At 49.3% G+C, this 14,870-nt stretch overlaps 1 protein-coding gene across 1 annotated transcript in view; it reads left to right on the forward strand.

The window, feature by feature from the left end:
- Window positions 1-14,870, forward strand: part of PAPLN (papilin, proteoglycan like sulfated glycoprotein) — a gene marked incomplete at its 5' end in the record, with an annotated part of 38,411 nt that overhangs the window by 15,356 nt on the left and 8,185 nt on the right. The window contains 13 exons of the mRNA XM_081999957.1: window positions 517-597; window positions 1,816-1,988; window positions 2,515-2,638; window positions 3,738-3,864; window positions 4,570-4,635; window positions 6,702-6,909; window positions 8,671-8,847; window positions 10,149-10,305; window positions 10,943-11,029; window positions 11,567-11,855; window positions 11,984-12,101; window positions 12,798-12,927; window positions 14,124-14,775. Of these exons, the coding sequence (XP_081856083.1) occupies window positions 517-597; window positions 1,816-1,988; window positions 2,515-2,638; window positions 3,738-3,864; window positions 4,570-4,635; window positions 6,702-6,909; window positions 8,671-8,847; window positions 10,149-10,305; window positions 10,943-11,029; window positions 11,567-11,855; window positions 11,984-12,101; window positions 12,798-12,927; window positions 14,124-14,775 (2,389 nt within the window). The remainder of the gene's footprint in view (window positions 1-516; window positions 598-1,815; window positions 1,989-2,514; window positions 2,639-3,737; window positions 3,865-4,569; window positions 4,636-6,701; window positions 6,910-8,670; window positions 8,848-10,148; window positions 10,306-10,942; window positions 11,030-11,566; window positions 11,856-11,983; window positions 12,102-12,797; window positions 12,928-14,123; window positions 14,776-14,870) is intronic.

Raw genomic sequence — 14,870 nt, forward strand, 5'->3', positions numbered from 1 at the left:
GGTGCAAGGCTAGAAATGGGACTGCATCTTCTGCATTTGGCCAATTTTGAGTAATTTCAAAATAACAACTGCATTTGTGGTCAAATCTCTCTGTGTTGAGCACCAATATGATACTTGCTGAAGTTCCTAAGATTTTAAAATCTAAAAAATGAACATTGCACTGACCTCCATACTTACTTTTCTGAGGTGTAGTTGGAACATTTTACACATGGACTGTCCTGTGGATAGTTTTGGGTGGAGCTCTTCAGAATGCAGGTAAAGTGAAATCTTCAGGATATGGTTTAGTGGGCATGGTGATGTTGGGTTGATGGTTGGACTTGATGATCTTAAAGGTCTTTTCCAACCTTCATGATCCTGTGTGATTCTGTGTGTGTGAAATACTTCAAGCCACCATCAAAAAGCTCATCCAGTTGTTCAGGCACCAATAAAACCAGGAACATCTTTGGCACAGAAGAGTAACTGTGTGGCATCCACATGACAGGTATTGAAAAATCCCCCGTCTTTTTTTTTTTTCAGGGTACAATCAAATCTTCATCATCCCTGTGGGAGCCACAAGCATCCGAATTAAGGAGGTTATGCCCAGCAGGAACTTTCTAGGTAAGACTGATGTCCAAACCTCCATTTGGATTCCAGCCATTGTGTTAAAACTTGGTTTTCGGGTATACTGGGCTTTGGGATATTTACCTTGAGGGCTTGATACGGCAGAGGGAAAAACTCTGTGAAAATCAGGATCTCAATATTGAGTATCCTTGAAGTGTTACTGATGCTCAACTCTGGCCTTCAGGTTTATCTCATTATCTTTTCTGTAATGATCTTGCTGTTGGGTGGGGAATAAAAAGACTTGAACCATGTTCAGACTTCCTGCCTGGAACTTACATGGAATCTAGTTGATATAGCAGAATTTGGCTATGAGTTTTGCCGTTTGCTTGGTGGATGTAAATCCTAACTCTTCCTGTCACCCAAAGATTTGGGATGGGCTTCTTTCCCCCATAGATGTCTTCTGGGTGTTTGTCTGTACAACCTCAAATTCTGGTTGTGCTGCAGAGGGCAAAATAGAGGGGGGAAATGTCCTCACCGAGCTTTCTGGGCAGGAAATTCCAGTGGAGAAAGCAAATACTCTTCTGCTTTCTGACTCTTCCATTGCCCAATGCTTTGGACAAATCACTCTGGTGGTTTTGTTTGTAGAACAGAGGATGTAGCACCAAAGTCTTTGTCTTCTGAATCAAATGTCTGATGAACAGGATAGTGGTGTAAAGGCAGTGGGTTGTGAATACCACATCCTAACGGCAAGCGGGACATAGGCTGACATAGGCTGTGCCGCAGTAACTAACAGTGGGGAATGCAGAGACAGGGATGGAATACACTTGGAGACATTTGGTTGTGCAGCAGAAAAGTGCTTGGTCTGCAGCAAAGCTGGCAAGAACCACTGTCTGAACGTGGAGCAGCTTCTAACAAGAGAGCAGTACAAGGGAGACAGCACTGTTGGAGGATGATGGTCTCGGTTTTTTGCTACACCTGTGATGCAGTGTTGAGTGGAAACAGGAGCATCCCTGTTGAGTTCTGAAGGCCTTCTTTTGATATGTGCATTCATGCTGTGTTGGTAGGTGCTGCCATATTAGATGGTCGCCACACCTAAGGGGTTACAATACTGATGTAAAAGAGCTGGCGTTCAAACGGTGGAGCTGAGAGCTCTGTGGATTGACAGTACCCTGACAGTCTAGAGCAGGCCCTGTCTGGTGGTATCTGGAGCCAGGAGTCAGGTTATAGGTGTGTTAATTTGCTGCCTTTTCTTCTCCGGCATGTGGGTTTGTCCAGCTGTCAAGAACGTGCGAGGGGAGTACTACCTGAACGGGCACTGGACAATTGACTTCAGCCGAGCACTGCATGCAGCTAGCACGGTTATGCACTACGACCGTGGCTCGGAGGGTGATCTGGCCCCAGAGCTCCTCCATGCCCGGGGCCCCACCACGGAACCCCTCGTCATTGAGGTAAGCGGCTGCGCCTGGCCCCCGCCGAGGCTCTCGCGTGCTCGCTTTGTGCAGAAGCCCTCTCTGTGGAGCACGCTGGTGGGGACTGGAGAGGTGACAGGGCCCCGGGGGGGCTCTGGTTCTGCTGCCCAGAAAGGAGCAGGGAAAGGCTTGATGTTGGCTTCCTGCCTGTTCCCTTGGGCTCTGGCTTTAAGGGAGAGGAGAGTCAGCACCAAGTGGGGTTGGGGCAAGGACAGGCTTTAGGGCACTGCTTGTTACAGTGTGCTGCGGGCCAGGCAAGGGTACTTACTGTTACAGGAGCAGCTGGATCTTCTGTCTCCGAGAGGGATGAATGCAACCTTCTCTGAAAAATAATGCTCTCTAGGGTTGCATAGAAGGCGAGGAGAAAATGCAATGTAGAGGATAAGTGCCCCTTGAACGGGAGGGAAGCAGGTCAGCTTGAACCCTCAGACATGGTGGGAAAATGCTGCGACAGGGAAAAGTGCTGCTGCTGTTGTTTCCCTGACTTTATGCCATGCTTGCACAGCTCATCAGCCAGGAGCCAAACCCAGGGGTACAGTACGAGTACTACCTGCCCGTGCAAGGACAGGCCTCGGACTACAGCTGGAGCTACAGTTCCTGGAGCGAGTGCAGCTCCGAGTGTGGCGGAGGTAAGGGGGACCGGACCCGGTCTCTGGGCTGGTGTAGGGTTCATATCCACATCCTGAAGACAGTGTGACTGTGTGCTGCCCTCTGCAGCTGCTTCCCAGCAGTCTCCCGCTGGAGGACAGCACAGGTATCTGCAGGGGGCAGCTAAGGTTTTGTCAAGGAAGGGCCACCCATGGAGTCACAACAGGACTGTGTCCCATGCACTGTCCTGTCTTAGTTTCCATGCCCTAGTCCTCAGACTTGTTACTAGGATTTGTTAAACTTCTTCATAGGTAGCCTTTCTTTTATTTTGTTCTGCTTCAGTTCATCATGTCCTTTTCAGGCCTTTTCAACCACTTGAGAGGTCCTCTCCAATCTGACCTGGCCTACGTAACTAAGTTGCATCATTCCCCTCTACCATAGCCTGGAAGATTCCCTCTCTGCAGGGGGACTGTCGTATCTCCTGGCGTGTCACGTCATGTTCAGTTTACAAATTCTTCCAGGAGCAAAGTTATGATTTTAAGCTAAAAAAAATCCCAATCAAATGGAAAAAAAAAAAACCCAACCCTCCAGCTGAAGAGTTTCTCCATGTAGAGTTTCCATCAGCCTCTTCCAGTCTTCTGTGCTGATGGCCATTTCAATAGCTTTTGCCATGTTGTGGTTGTAGGAGCTGATACTGTCTTTGCTGAGCACTCTCATCCTGTAGGAGGCATGAAGAGTGGCAAGTATTTTCTTCAGTCTTCACAAGACTGACCTTCTGGGTCTAAAAGGAGGCCCCCAGCTCTGCTGCTGTATACTGCACACACCATGCAGGGTTCCCTGATGAGCAACATCTGGATATGGCACTTCCCTTGTGAGTCGCAATCCACTCAACAGGAAAATGCCCCTCAGCTACATGGAATTGTTCTTTCTCTCTTGCCCTTCCAGTGGACTCGTACTGTGGAGAGGCATCATATGTACATCTGGTGACAGACCAAGAACCGCACCTGACTTTTCCAGCTTGACTGGGGCAGGTGCGGATTCTGTATGACTTTAGAAACTTGTCTTGCCAACCCCAGTGCATTTCAAACCTAGTCCTGGGCGGCTTGCATTAACCCAGATACTCTCTTGCTTCTCCTTTAGGTTTCCAGTCCCGCTTGGTGTTTTGTACCATAGACAATGAAATTTATCCAGACTATATGTGCAGGAATAAGCCACAACCAGACAATAACCGGACATGTGGCCGTCAGACTTGTCCCCAGACAAAACGGTAAGATTTCCTTTCCTCTTCTGGACTCTGACTTCTTCCTTAGGTGCTTTTGGAGCCAGGAAAAAGAATTACTCTCTCACTACTTCCCGACAGCATGGTGCTCTCTAAGGAAATGTTTCACTTCTTAGAGAAAGCCCAAGACAAAGGACGGTGATGATAACACCGTCATGAGCATTTCTGTGTGCACAAGGCTTGTGAAGTCATATGTTCATTTCATAGACAAATTAAATTTGCTTTCCAGCATGTGATTGTGGAAGATAGTCTTCTAGCCCATGTAGGGGATAGGAAACGGATTCTTTGGGTTTTGTTCTCTTCAGCTGGAGCCTGCAAAAAAAGAGTAGGTCAGAGCTGGTGTCATTTCATGTCATTTCTGCATTCCTCAGTGTCCTTGCTCTTAGAAAGGGATGAATCCTGGAATCTTTTTGTTCACCAGCATTTTCAAATGCCTTTACCCAGCCATTTTCACCCTGTCCCTTGCTGACATAGCCTTGCAGCTGGCTTCACCTGGGTCTTATGTGGGCATCCAGGACTGTAACCAGAGCCTTAACTGTGTATCTCACTGTGTATCTAGTGGGTGCAGTGGAGGCCTCTGAGTGTGCTGTAGTGGGTGAGAGGGCACTTGGAAACTTGGGAGCATTTCTGAATACCTGGTAGTCTGTAGCTACTAGCTTTAAGTTCTTTAAATACTTTGTTCTGTGTATAAAGGACTTCTTACGTCTCTCTGCCGCAAGCCTGGAGTCACAGTGGAGCACGGAGCTCTCAGATGAAGAGGTAACAAGGCGGTAGCAGAAAGCACAGGAAGGCAGCTGCTCTCTTCTGCTCTCCACCTAGTTGCCCACTGAAGTCTGTGGGGATTTTCCTCTTTGGCACTGGTGGTAGCAGTGGGTGGTGCTTTGCTTTTGGTTCTTGCCGGTGAAAATGATGGTGGAGGGTGCTGGCTGACAGCTTTGCTTAGGTGGTTGTGCATGCTCCTGGTAACTTGGCTCTTACGGGACTGAGAAGGGGACAGTTTTTTTCAATAGCTTTTGGCTGCTTATCTTGATAATTGTTTTTTCTCTGGAATCAAGGTAGAGAGGTGAAAGGATGTTTTGGAAGATTTTTGTTTGATTTATCAAGATAAATAAAAGAACAGAAAGGAAAAGAGAGCATGATGGGTTGAGAGATTGAAACATTGGCCAGGGTCCCAGAGTGCCATAGCAAAAGCCTCCGAGTTCCTCAAAAGCTCTTTCTTTGGCATGGGCCCTACACCGGGCAGAAAAGTGCCTGTATACTGTGATGAGTGCAAGGATGTGGTAGATACAATACTTGCAATGCACACTAAGGTATGAGAAGTAAAAAAGATCAAAGCCAAAACCGTTGTCCTTCAGCAAACTGCTAATAGCTTAGGACTTGTAATGCTTTGCTCTCTGATGAGGGTCCCAGCCTTATGGTTGACCTCACCTTACAAATGAAATGAAACAAGTGTCAGACATTGTGTCTTGGCTCAGGAAGCTGTAGGTGAGCCCATCCAGTTGATATAGCCTTTCTAAAATTGCACATTTTCTTTACAGTAGGCAGAATACAGTTTTTGGGGTTTTTTAATCCCCACTGGAGCGTCTGAAAAATCTTGAACAATTAATTTGTTTTGAGCCCTGCAACCACATCACCTTAAGAGGCTTCTACTTGCTGTAGTTGTTCCCTTTCCAAAGGGAACATCTTATTTTATAGTAAAGACGGTTCAGTTTTGGGCTGATATTTGCACCTAAACAGGAAAGAAGGGTATGTTAAGGAGATGAACATGTCTTCCCTTTGCTGAGTCTGTCGTGTAGTTTCTGGTAGGATGTGAATGTGAATTGGCTGGCTGAAATCAGTTCAGTTCATCAGTTCAGGGGTGGTGAGGGTGGACCAGGGAGGCAGCTGGAAGGCTAAGGGAGAAAACATGAACTGCCTTCATGCCCTGGCTGGGGCTTACCGGACTGCGAGAGGAGGTAGCAGCTGACAAGCAGATCGTCGTGATGCTTCTGCTGCACTACCAGTGCCTTTAGACTGCACAGCACGCTGGAGTCGGGAATGAACCATCATGTTGTCCCTGAAGCCAGGCCATGTAAGCTGTGCTCCTGGCTACTGGGGCAGCTCTGAGACACAGGAGTGGACTAGGCCAGGGATTTTAGCATCCAAACAGATTGTTTTGTGGACGTTCCCCCTTCAGTCAGGAAGTGTATGTAATTTCGGTGACAGCCTCAGCAACCAAACACAGGACAAAATCTATTTAAAGTTTTGGGAGCTTTTTTGTGTGTGCTGCTGTTAGAGAATTTGGCTGATGGGAGGAATAAACTAGCTTTCTTAACAGCTGTCAGTGAAAAGTTCACAAGCACTTCTGAGAGTGTCTGGCATGGTTTGCAGGTGGAGTGAGGTCTTGGCTTGGTTTTGCTGTTTCTGATAATGCCTGGAGTGTAACAGGCTGTTAGGCAGGTGTGGGTTGCTTTTCTCTTAGCTGATCTGGATTGTTTTCTTGTTTCTTTTTTTCTTATTTGGTCTTCCATTCCAGGCATGGCACTTTTGCAAACATCAGGAGACCAAAAGCCATGGAGAGAAATCTTCCCCCTCTGAGAGAGCTCTGCACTTCCAGAGAAACAAGTGTTTTGTAACTGGGGCTTTGTCTCTGGAGTGGGACTCGTGCTCTGCATTGCCGATTAAGCTGGGCAGCTCCTGGTCAAACGGGAACTCGCCTCTGACTCTGTTCTGCAGAGGGACATTTTCCCTGTCCGATTACAACAGTGACACGGCACTGACCTCCCCTCTGCCTCCGGGCAGTTTAGCTGGGCTTACATTTGTTTGCTTCGTTCTGTGACCTTCAGGTGGAAAACGGGGGAGTGGGGATCCTGCTCAGCTACCTGTGGTGGGGGCACCCAGACTCGCTCCGTTTACTGTGTGGCATTCGACGGTCAGAGCTCCGAAGGGGTGGTGGATAACGCCGAGTGCATGGCCTTCGCACAGCAGCCTCGCAGCAGTCAGCCCTGCAACGTGAGGCAGTGTGCGACCTGGAGCACCGGGCCCTGGTCCGAGGTGAGTTTGGGGGTGTGGGAGGGGCAACCGCCTCTTGGCACATATTGAAGGACGATCTGCCAAAGACTGGGGATAAAGAGCCAGGCTCCTTTTCTGGGACTGTAAAAGGTGTATGTCCCTGGAGAGGTGGTGTGCAGGGGTATAGGACTTGTCCCTGTGGTCCTCCAAACAAGTTCTCCAGCTAGCTAGCAGCTATGCACTCCTATAAACACATCTTGTTCCTCAAAACTGTGCATGCCCCTGCCCCCCTGCTCCTCCCATTGCATGTTACCTTCTCTCTGGTCTCCCAGTCCTTTCCCCACTCCTGTATTTCTATCAGATCCACCGGACCTGGCACTGGCTGAGTTTCTGAGACGGGCCTGGTGAAGGCAGAGGACGGCCACGAGAGCTGCTGTCCATCAGCTGGTGATGGGCAGTAACACTCCCTCTTCTGTAAAACAGGAGCTCACGGCTCCTGCCTGTGCTGTGCATTGCCATGCATATTGCTGCCTCAGCATTACTAGCCCTGGACAGCAGTACTAAAATCACAGTCAGTTAGCAAGTTACTCCTGGAACACTGGTGACCTGCTGTTTGCTGTGTGTCAGTGTGGGGCTTCTCCGAACGCAGCTGCGAGGTGTGTTTTTGATGCCTGTGTGCATTTGTGTCTCCAGGAGAGGAAACTGTTCAAACTGTATGTGCTCAGGGCTGCCAGCCAGGCATTTAGAAGGCATCTTGTGTTCCAAGGGCTTAGAAAGTAAAGGTAGTGTCTACTCGGTCCCTAAAGCACACCTGAATTTTCCTCTTTTAAAAGAAGGACATGCATGCTTGCAACATTTGACTTATGATCTTGTGGTGGTACTTTGTCTGAGTGGTGCAGCAGCATAAAATACAACTTTGAGGCAAAATAACCTAGACTGTAAAGTCCTTCCCCCCCATCCCTTGTGAGATGGAGGTGTGAATATTGAGATGACTTCAAGGCTGCGGAGTAAGAGCGCTATTTGGGGAAGGCACCAAGTGTCATGTTCTTACAAACCGATTCCCAAATGATTCATTCCAGGGTTCTCAAAAGTGACTGTGTTTCATATACTCTCAGAGATAAAAGGACACTCTAGTAAATGAGTGGCTGAAACTCAGCTGGGAAGCTCATCTAAAGTAATTCAGACTGTCCCCAAGTTAATGCTCTCTGTAAGAGATCTTGGTAATTCATGGAGAAGTAGGCTGGATTCCAGGAAATACGACTGTGCATTTAAGAGGGCATTGAAAACGTCACAAACCGGTTACTAGTGTAGAAGTTGTCACAGTTCCACACCTTAAAAATGGAGCACATGGTCTTCAGGCAGAAGACATGAGCAATACAAGAACCTAATCTTTTTATCTTCCCCTGAATTCTTTACCTTGAGCTGATTTGAGTCAGGAGTAAATAACATGAGGTTCCAGGTATTTCCTGCCATTTATTGTTCTCAATGTATTCTGCAGTATTGATATTTTTCCAAAATCACTTTCCATGTCGTCTTTGATAGAGATCAAGAAAAATGATATGACTAGGCCAAAATTATCCAGGGAGCTCCAGACCTCTCAGACCCTATCCACCGTGCCTTATTGTCTCTTCTACAGCATAAACAACTACTCTGCTAAATCTCATCCCAGAAGATGGTTTTAATGATGGTTGGTTGTTTCAGGCAATCTCAAAACGGTGCTGTGCCCTAAAGTTAGGGAGCGCAGCCTGGAAATGTAAATGGAAACCAGGTTCTTCCTTGTAATTGTTGGGCCCCTTTCTGCAGTGCTCAGCCAGCTGTGGGGAGGGGGTCCAGACTCGGACCGTCACGTGCAGAACACAGCAGGGCTCTCCGGCTCAGGACTTTGCTTGCCTAATGGAGCCAAAGCCATCGGCCACCCAGCCCTGCCTTAAGGAGAACTGCATCCAGGAAATCGGCTGGCACGTTGGAGACTGGGGCCTGGTGAGCATCGCACTTTCGCGGTTCGGAAATACCTGATTATATTGCTGTGCTCCTCGCAAACAAACTTTGATCCGTGCAGTCTGCGCGTGGGCCGAGGCTGGGAGCACGTACTGCTTCGTTACCAGTCCCTTGGCTCACACTTGCGTTGTAACTGGCACTAGTAACGCCCCAGTTAATCTGCTGCCTGCTTTGTATGCAGCTGCTACAAAAATAAATCCTTCTGAGGGGGGATTACCGTTTCAGTGACAGTGGCAAAATGCAGCCAATAAGCTGAAACAATCCACTCTCGCTGCTTATTCCCAATTCCTCGCTCCATTGCTGTGAATAGCAGAACAGCGCTCTGGCTGAGTATGGCTCAGAGCTCCAGGCTTCAGGACTGGTCATTGCGTTTGGTGGTATGGTTTAAAGTACATTTTTGTAATTGTTCAGATCAACTGTGCTTCAGCTGGATTAGTCTTGTCTTTGTGGAGGGAGCCAGGCTATGTTCAACCTGGGAAAAGCGACGGGGGGGAAGAGATGGGGGTAGATCCAATGCAGCAGGTGACTTCCAAACACACTTTTTCTCTTCTGTGCTAGCCAGACCAGCTCATTCTGAGTTAAAACATGTTACAGCTGGTTCTGCATGAGATGTGAGCCAAGTTTTAATAAACAGCTAATGAAGTTGCATACCTTAATCTGATCTTTCCTGGCCCCTGGCTTTCCAATATCGGAAGGGCTCCTACCTGCATCTGAATAAGAGAGAGAAGTACTCTCTCAGTGTCTGTAGAGCTTGCCATGAGCAGGCGGGTTACACAGATACCTCATCCTCGGCCCTCCCCTGAGCTGCTGCTCATTGCTTCCTCTTCATCTGCAGCTTCCAGTGAGAGGAACTCCAGCTAGCTGCTTACTAGTTTATTTTTCCCCGTTGTAAACTGTTGTTGTTGCATGAGTAGTTCAAAACTGACCCTCTCACAGCTGGTGGATCTCCACAGTATTGAGATGCCTTCAGGCCAGGCTGAAACAATTCACTCCAGCTCCCTGCCACACCACTGTGGGTAACAGCAGCTCATCTGGATGTTACAGGCTGAGCATGGCTCAGAGCCTAATGCTTCAGGGCTGGGTGAAACATTTGGTAAAACGGTTTAAAGTATGGTTTTCTAATCGTTCAGATGAATCCAGCTGAAGTATTGTTTGCTTTGTCTTGGTAGAAGAAGCTGTGCTCAGCCTGCAGCTAATCATGCAGCTGTTCCACACTTATGGTCTGTGGGGTTTCTGCATTTGGCCTCTGCTGCCTGCTCACTTGCCTTGTCTCTGTGCCCAAGTGTTCGAAGAGCTGCAATTCAGGCATCCGGACACGCCAAGTCATCTGTGCTGACGGCGACTCCAAATTCTACAGTCCCGAGACATGCAAAGCCATCCAGCCACAGAAACCAGCCACCCTGGGTAGCTGCAACATGCAGCCCTGCTACCTGCCACAGCGTGAGTGGTGTTGCTGCACACCTAGCTTTATCTAAGATGCTTTCGTTTAGGAGTAGAAATTCCCAGCTCTGCACAAGCTTATGTTCCCAGTTTCTTGCCTGCCTGTCTTCATCCGGTGCGTTTGTGCTTTGTGCACATAACCACGGCATCTTCAGAGTCCCAGTACCTGTGCTATTTGAAATGTGTGTAACAGGCTTGGGAACAACATTGGTGTGTGTGTCCATTTTGAATTCAGTATTCTGTGATGGCTCTGTCCCAGTGTGCGCTGCAGACTGACCCCAGGGCTCCCAATCAAGGAGGATGGCAACCTGGGCAGGTTCAGTAGCTAAAGACTATAGCAAACTCTCATCCCTCTGTGGACCAGCTATAAAGGAGACACAACTGCTCAGAAGATTTTGCTTGCAATCTCTGTCTAGTCTTCATGCCAGAGCTGAAATGCTGACTTTTGTCTGCCTGCCCATTGCAGGTCACTGTCCTGACAATCCAATTGAATCCAATTGCTGCTCAGCAGCTGTTCCAGGAGGAGAGAAACATTTTCATCAGCTTTAATCTCCTGTTGGCTCCTGGATGCATTTGCAATTATTAGAACACAGAACTGGACTAACTGCACTTATTTTGTGTATGCCTCTCTTTGCAGAGGTCCCCAGTATGCAGGACAGTATGGGATACGATGTCACTCGCCAGTCCTCGCTGACACGTTACAACCCAAACAGCCCTGTCACAGGTTTGGAAGAATTTTGTTAGTTTGGGGGTTTTGTGATGGTGGACTTGAAACAGGGTGTGGCAAGGGTAAGGTTCTTCCTTTTCTTCATTTCTCTTGTTCATTTCATGATCTTCTAGAAATCTGTGGAGCCGGGGACAAAGTGTAGATTCTTTTACATGATCGTGAGCAGTATCTGAATCTGTCCATGCAGAAGAGACTGTACAGCGTATAGATCCCAGGCTCTGGTAGCCTGACTTAAGTGTTGGCTGAGAGAAATGCTGCCCAAAGCAGACTGTGGGAAGAAAGGATCATGTGAGGGGACCACAGTGATGTGGCAGGTGGTTTCTCATGGGACAACAGGAAGAATGGTCAGGGCAGTGAGCAAAAGAACCTCAGGACAACAAAATCCTGAAGAGTAGGCCAGAAGACACATATGTAGGTGAAATCCTGATACAGAAAAGCATGCCCTGGAGCCTTGGGCAGGTGAGAGAGCAGAGATGAGGAAAACTGACCAGATTTTGATGCTCACTTGCATGCTTTAAGGAGTTCTCTCCCCAGATTCTGGTGATGAAAGGATGCTCCCTGGGAGATCCACGATCCATAGTGCCTCTGGGAATCACCACATCCCATCCACCAAGAACCGTGGCATCAACTTGTTGCCTGTTCGCTGGGAATCCCAGCCACACTCGTCGGGTTCCCATCAGCTCAGCTTCTCTCAGGACCCCACTGTAGGGCCTGGCTCTCAGGACTGTCATTGGAGCCCACACGGCTGCTGTCCAGATGGGCACACTCCAGCTTCAGGCCCTCTGGGGAGAGGTTGCCCCTTCAGCACTTGTCAAGGAAACAGGTAGCTGGAAGTAGAGGCCTGAGCAGGGAGGCATTGCCTTTCCTGGGGGCTTACTGAAATTTACAGCCTCTGCCTGTTGAGCTGGGCAGGTCAGGTATTGCTGCAGCCCTTCTGCCTTCTCCCTGTAGGTATGGATGCTGTCCTGATGGAGTATCGGCTGCCCAGGGTCCAAACAACATGGGATGCCCACAATACTACCATGACGTGCAAGTGAACAGGAATCAGCCCACTGCGGCTGCCCCAACAGTAAGTACAAAACCCCTTTGTGTTTTAGCTGCCCATCAGCTACGAAGATTCAGATTTGACCCCAGTGACTCAGACTGTATTTCTGTTGTGCTTCATCTCTGCCAGTAATGCTGGAGACCAATGCTCCATGCATGGCATCAAGCCCTTTGGCCCACTTTGCTCCTGTTCTGTTTGGGGCATCCACCTGTGATCCTCTGTATGCAGGGGACAGGGTGGGTGGTTAGATGTCTGAGAAGTAGAAGACCATCCTGTGTAGAACTGATTGAATAAACCCAAGTAATCAAATTTCTGTCGGTCAGAAACTTGCCATCCAATTTCTAGGAGAAAAAAAGTGGGAAAAACATGGCCACTATTTGTTGCCTTTGTTTGTCAACTCTGCAGGTTAATTGAGGGCAAAATAGTCAGGGAGGTAATTCCTCTCATAGCTTGGGGTGCTTGGTGGGGCCAGCTGAAAAAACTGGCCTGCGGCTGGGCTGGTTAGGTCTGTCTTGCAGAGAAGTGCAGCCCTGGCTCCATGGCTATCAGCCAAGTTTCCCACCCCTTCCCAGCATGAAAGCCTCTAGGAGGCAAACAAACAAATAGTAGGTCCTCTAACAGCTGGCCTTCTGCAGCCAACAGCTTGGACACAGTGCCTTGCATGTGCTACTGTCCCCATCTACACGTGATAATGTTTGGCTTTCAATTCCTGTCTCTAAGGCAAGCCAAGCCTTGTCCCAGCAGCACCCCTCGGGCGAGTGCCGCAGTTCCGTGTACGGCTGCTGTTTTGACAATGTCGCTTCAGCTTCAGGTCCTCAAGGGGAAGGATGTCTCAATAGGCCCAACTACCGTAAGTGATGCTTTGGCTTTTTGGTTTAAAACGGTAGAAAGAGTCCTACAGAATCCAGTAGCGTACAGAAGCTTCCTGTGTAGAGGCTCTACTCTCTGTAAAATATAGTAAATTATCTCTGAAAATAAATTCTGCCTGGTGGCTGAGGCAGGGGAAGCTTGGAGGGAGTGTAGAAAAGTGGCCAGATAGGTCAGTTTTGTCAGCTACCACAGACACTCTTGGTGTCCTCTGGTGATAGTTGGACAGATGTGTGTTTATGTGATCTCTGTCAGTCTGTAGGACTTCTGGGGAGCTGTTTGCCCCTGAGAAGACACCTTGATGCAGCCTAGAGTGCTCCAAATTAGTTACTAGGGTTTAGGAGAAGTAAGGCCTCTCTGAGGAGTCAGGGCTGTGCTCAGCATTCAGACAACCCATGGATGGGGGTGGAATGAGAGCTACAGCTAAGGATGGAGGTGTTCCTCAGGACTGCATGGATGCTTTCAGCCAACAGAGTTCAATACAGTGCCTGCTGTACCCAGCTGTATCCTCTGCAGGCGCATTGCTGCTGCATTGCCTCGTCCTTTTGCCGCAGCACAGAGACTGCATGGTGGCCGGCACGGTGGGGCTGCCTTGGGGAAACGGAAAGCTCTCTGGATCCTCTCTGCTCAACCGCAGCTTGGCAACGGACCCCTCAGTCAGAGCCTTGCATCCAGGGTTTGTCAGCATGCGCCTGTGAATACCTGTGACTCGGGGCTCTGTTTGCAGATATATTGGGCTGTGCTCCTCTCTATATCAACGTGTGGAGGGGCATTCTGTAATGCATGAGGCTTCACAACTGGGTCTAATCCACTTGCTTTGTGGGCTGGAAATACGCAAACGGCAGTCGCATAACCCTCACAGGAGAGGAAGCCCCAGAGCCACCCTTGTAGCTGCACAATTCCCCGAGAAAGGCCGTAAAGCATCTGTCTAGTATCTAGATTCAGAAGTGTCTCTGAGGTTGGTTTTCCTTCCACCAGTGGCAAAACTGGAGCAGAAAGAAACACGTGAACAGCTGCCCAATTTCAAAGCAGACGAGGGTGCAAAACTCAAGTGTCCTACTTTCCTACATGCCCTCTGCCCATAAGGTGCATCAGATCACCTAAGGAGGTGACTTGAAGCACCTGAAACTTCATGCTTCGTGACCCTTAAATCTCACTCCATTCCACTCTTTTTGGCAGCGTATCCTGTCCTATGCCTGCTGCCCAGTGCCCACGGACCCTGCACAAACTGGACCACTCGCTGGTACTTCGTGACTGTTGTTGGCAAGTGCAACCGGTTTTGGTACGGCGGCTGTCACGGCAATAAAAACAGCTTTGCCTCAGAGGAGGAGTGCATGAGAACATGCCACAGCTCCGGGGGGGTCAGTCCTCTGGAGCACCACCCCCCTTCTGGCACAGGAACCCTGCAAGGCCAGCACGCTGGCTCCCGCTCTCACACAGGGGATGCTCGGGGTCAGCAGCAGCCACCCCCGAGAGAGTCTGCAAGTCGCAACCAAGAAGGAAGAGCCTATGGGGCTTCACGCCCCACGCAAGACAGCCACAGACAGGACAGCTGGAGAAGTGAGGTGCTGCCAGAGTTTTTGCCAAGGACCAGCGTGCTGGAGAGCCAGCGCTGGGGCACCCAACAAAGCAGATTGGGCAGCCTGAGCCAGCCGCACTTGCAGGAAGCAGCAGTGCCTGGGCCCTCGGGGAGGCAGAGCAGCAGTGGCCAGCAGGTCCTGCCCCACGAAGGCAAGCAGTGGCATAAGGCCTTGGGAGCAGATGTTTCCATGACGGAGGGATTTGGGCACCAGCTGTCTGCAGACTTGTTCCCAGCGAGGGCTCTGCACAGGTGATGGTTGGTTGGTTGGTTTGTTTGTTTGTTTTTCCTGTTCTGTCAGCTCATTGTGAAGCATCGGTGCAGCTTCCTCTGGAGTGAAAGTGTTG

Source organism: Phaethon aethereus, assembly GCF_964289735.1.
Source record: "Phaethon aethereus genome assembly, chromosome: 5".
NCBI classification, from domain to species: Eukaryota; Metazoa; Chordata; class Aves; order Phaethontiformes; family Phaethontidae; genus Phaethon; species Phaethon aethereus.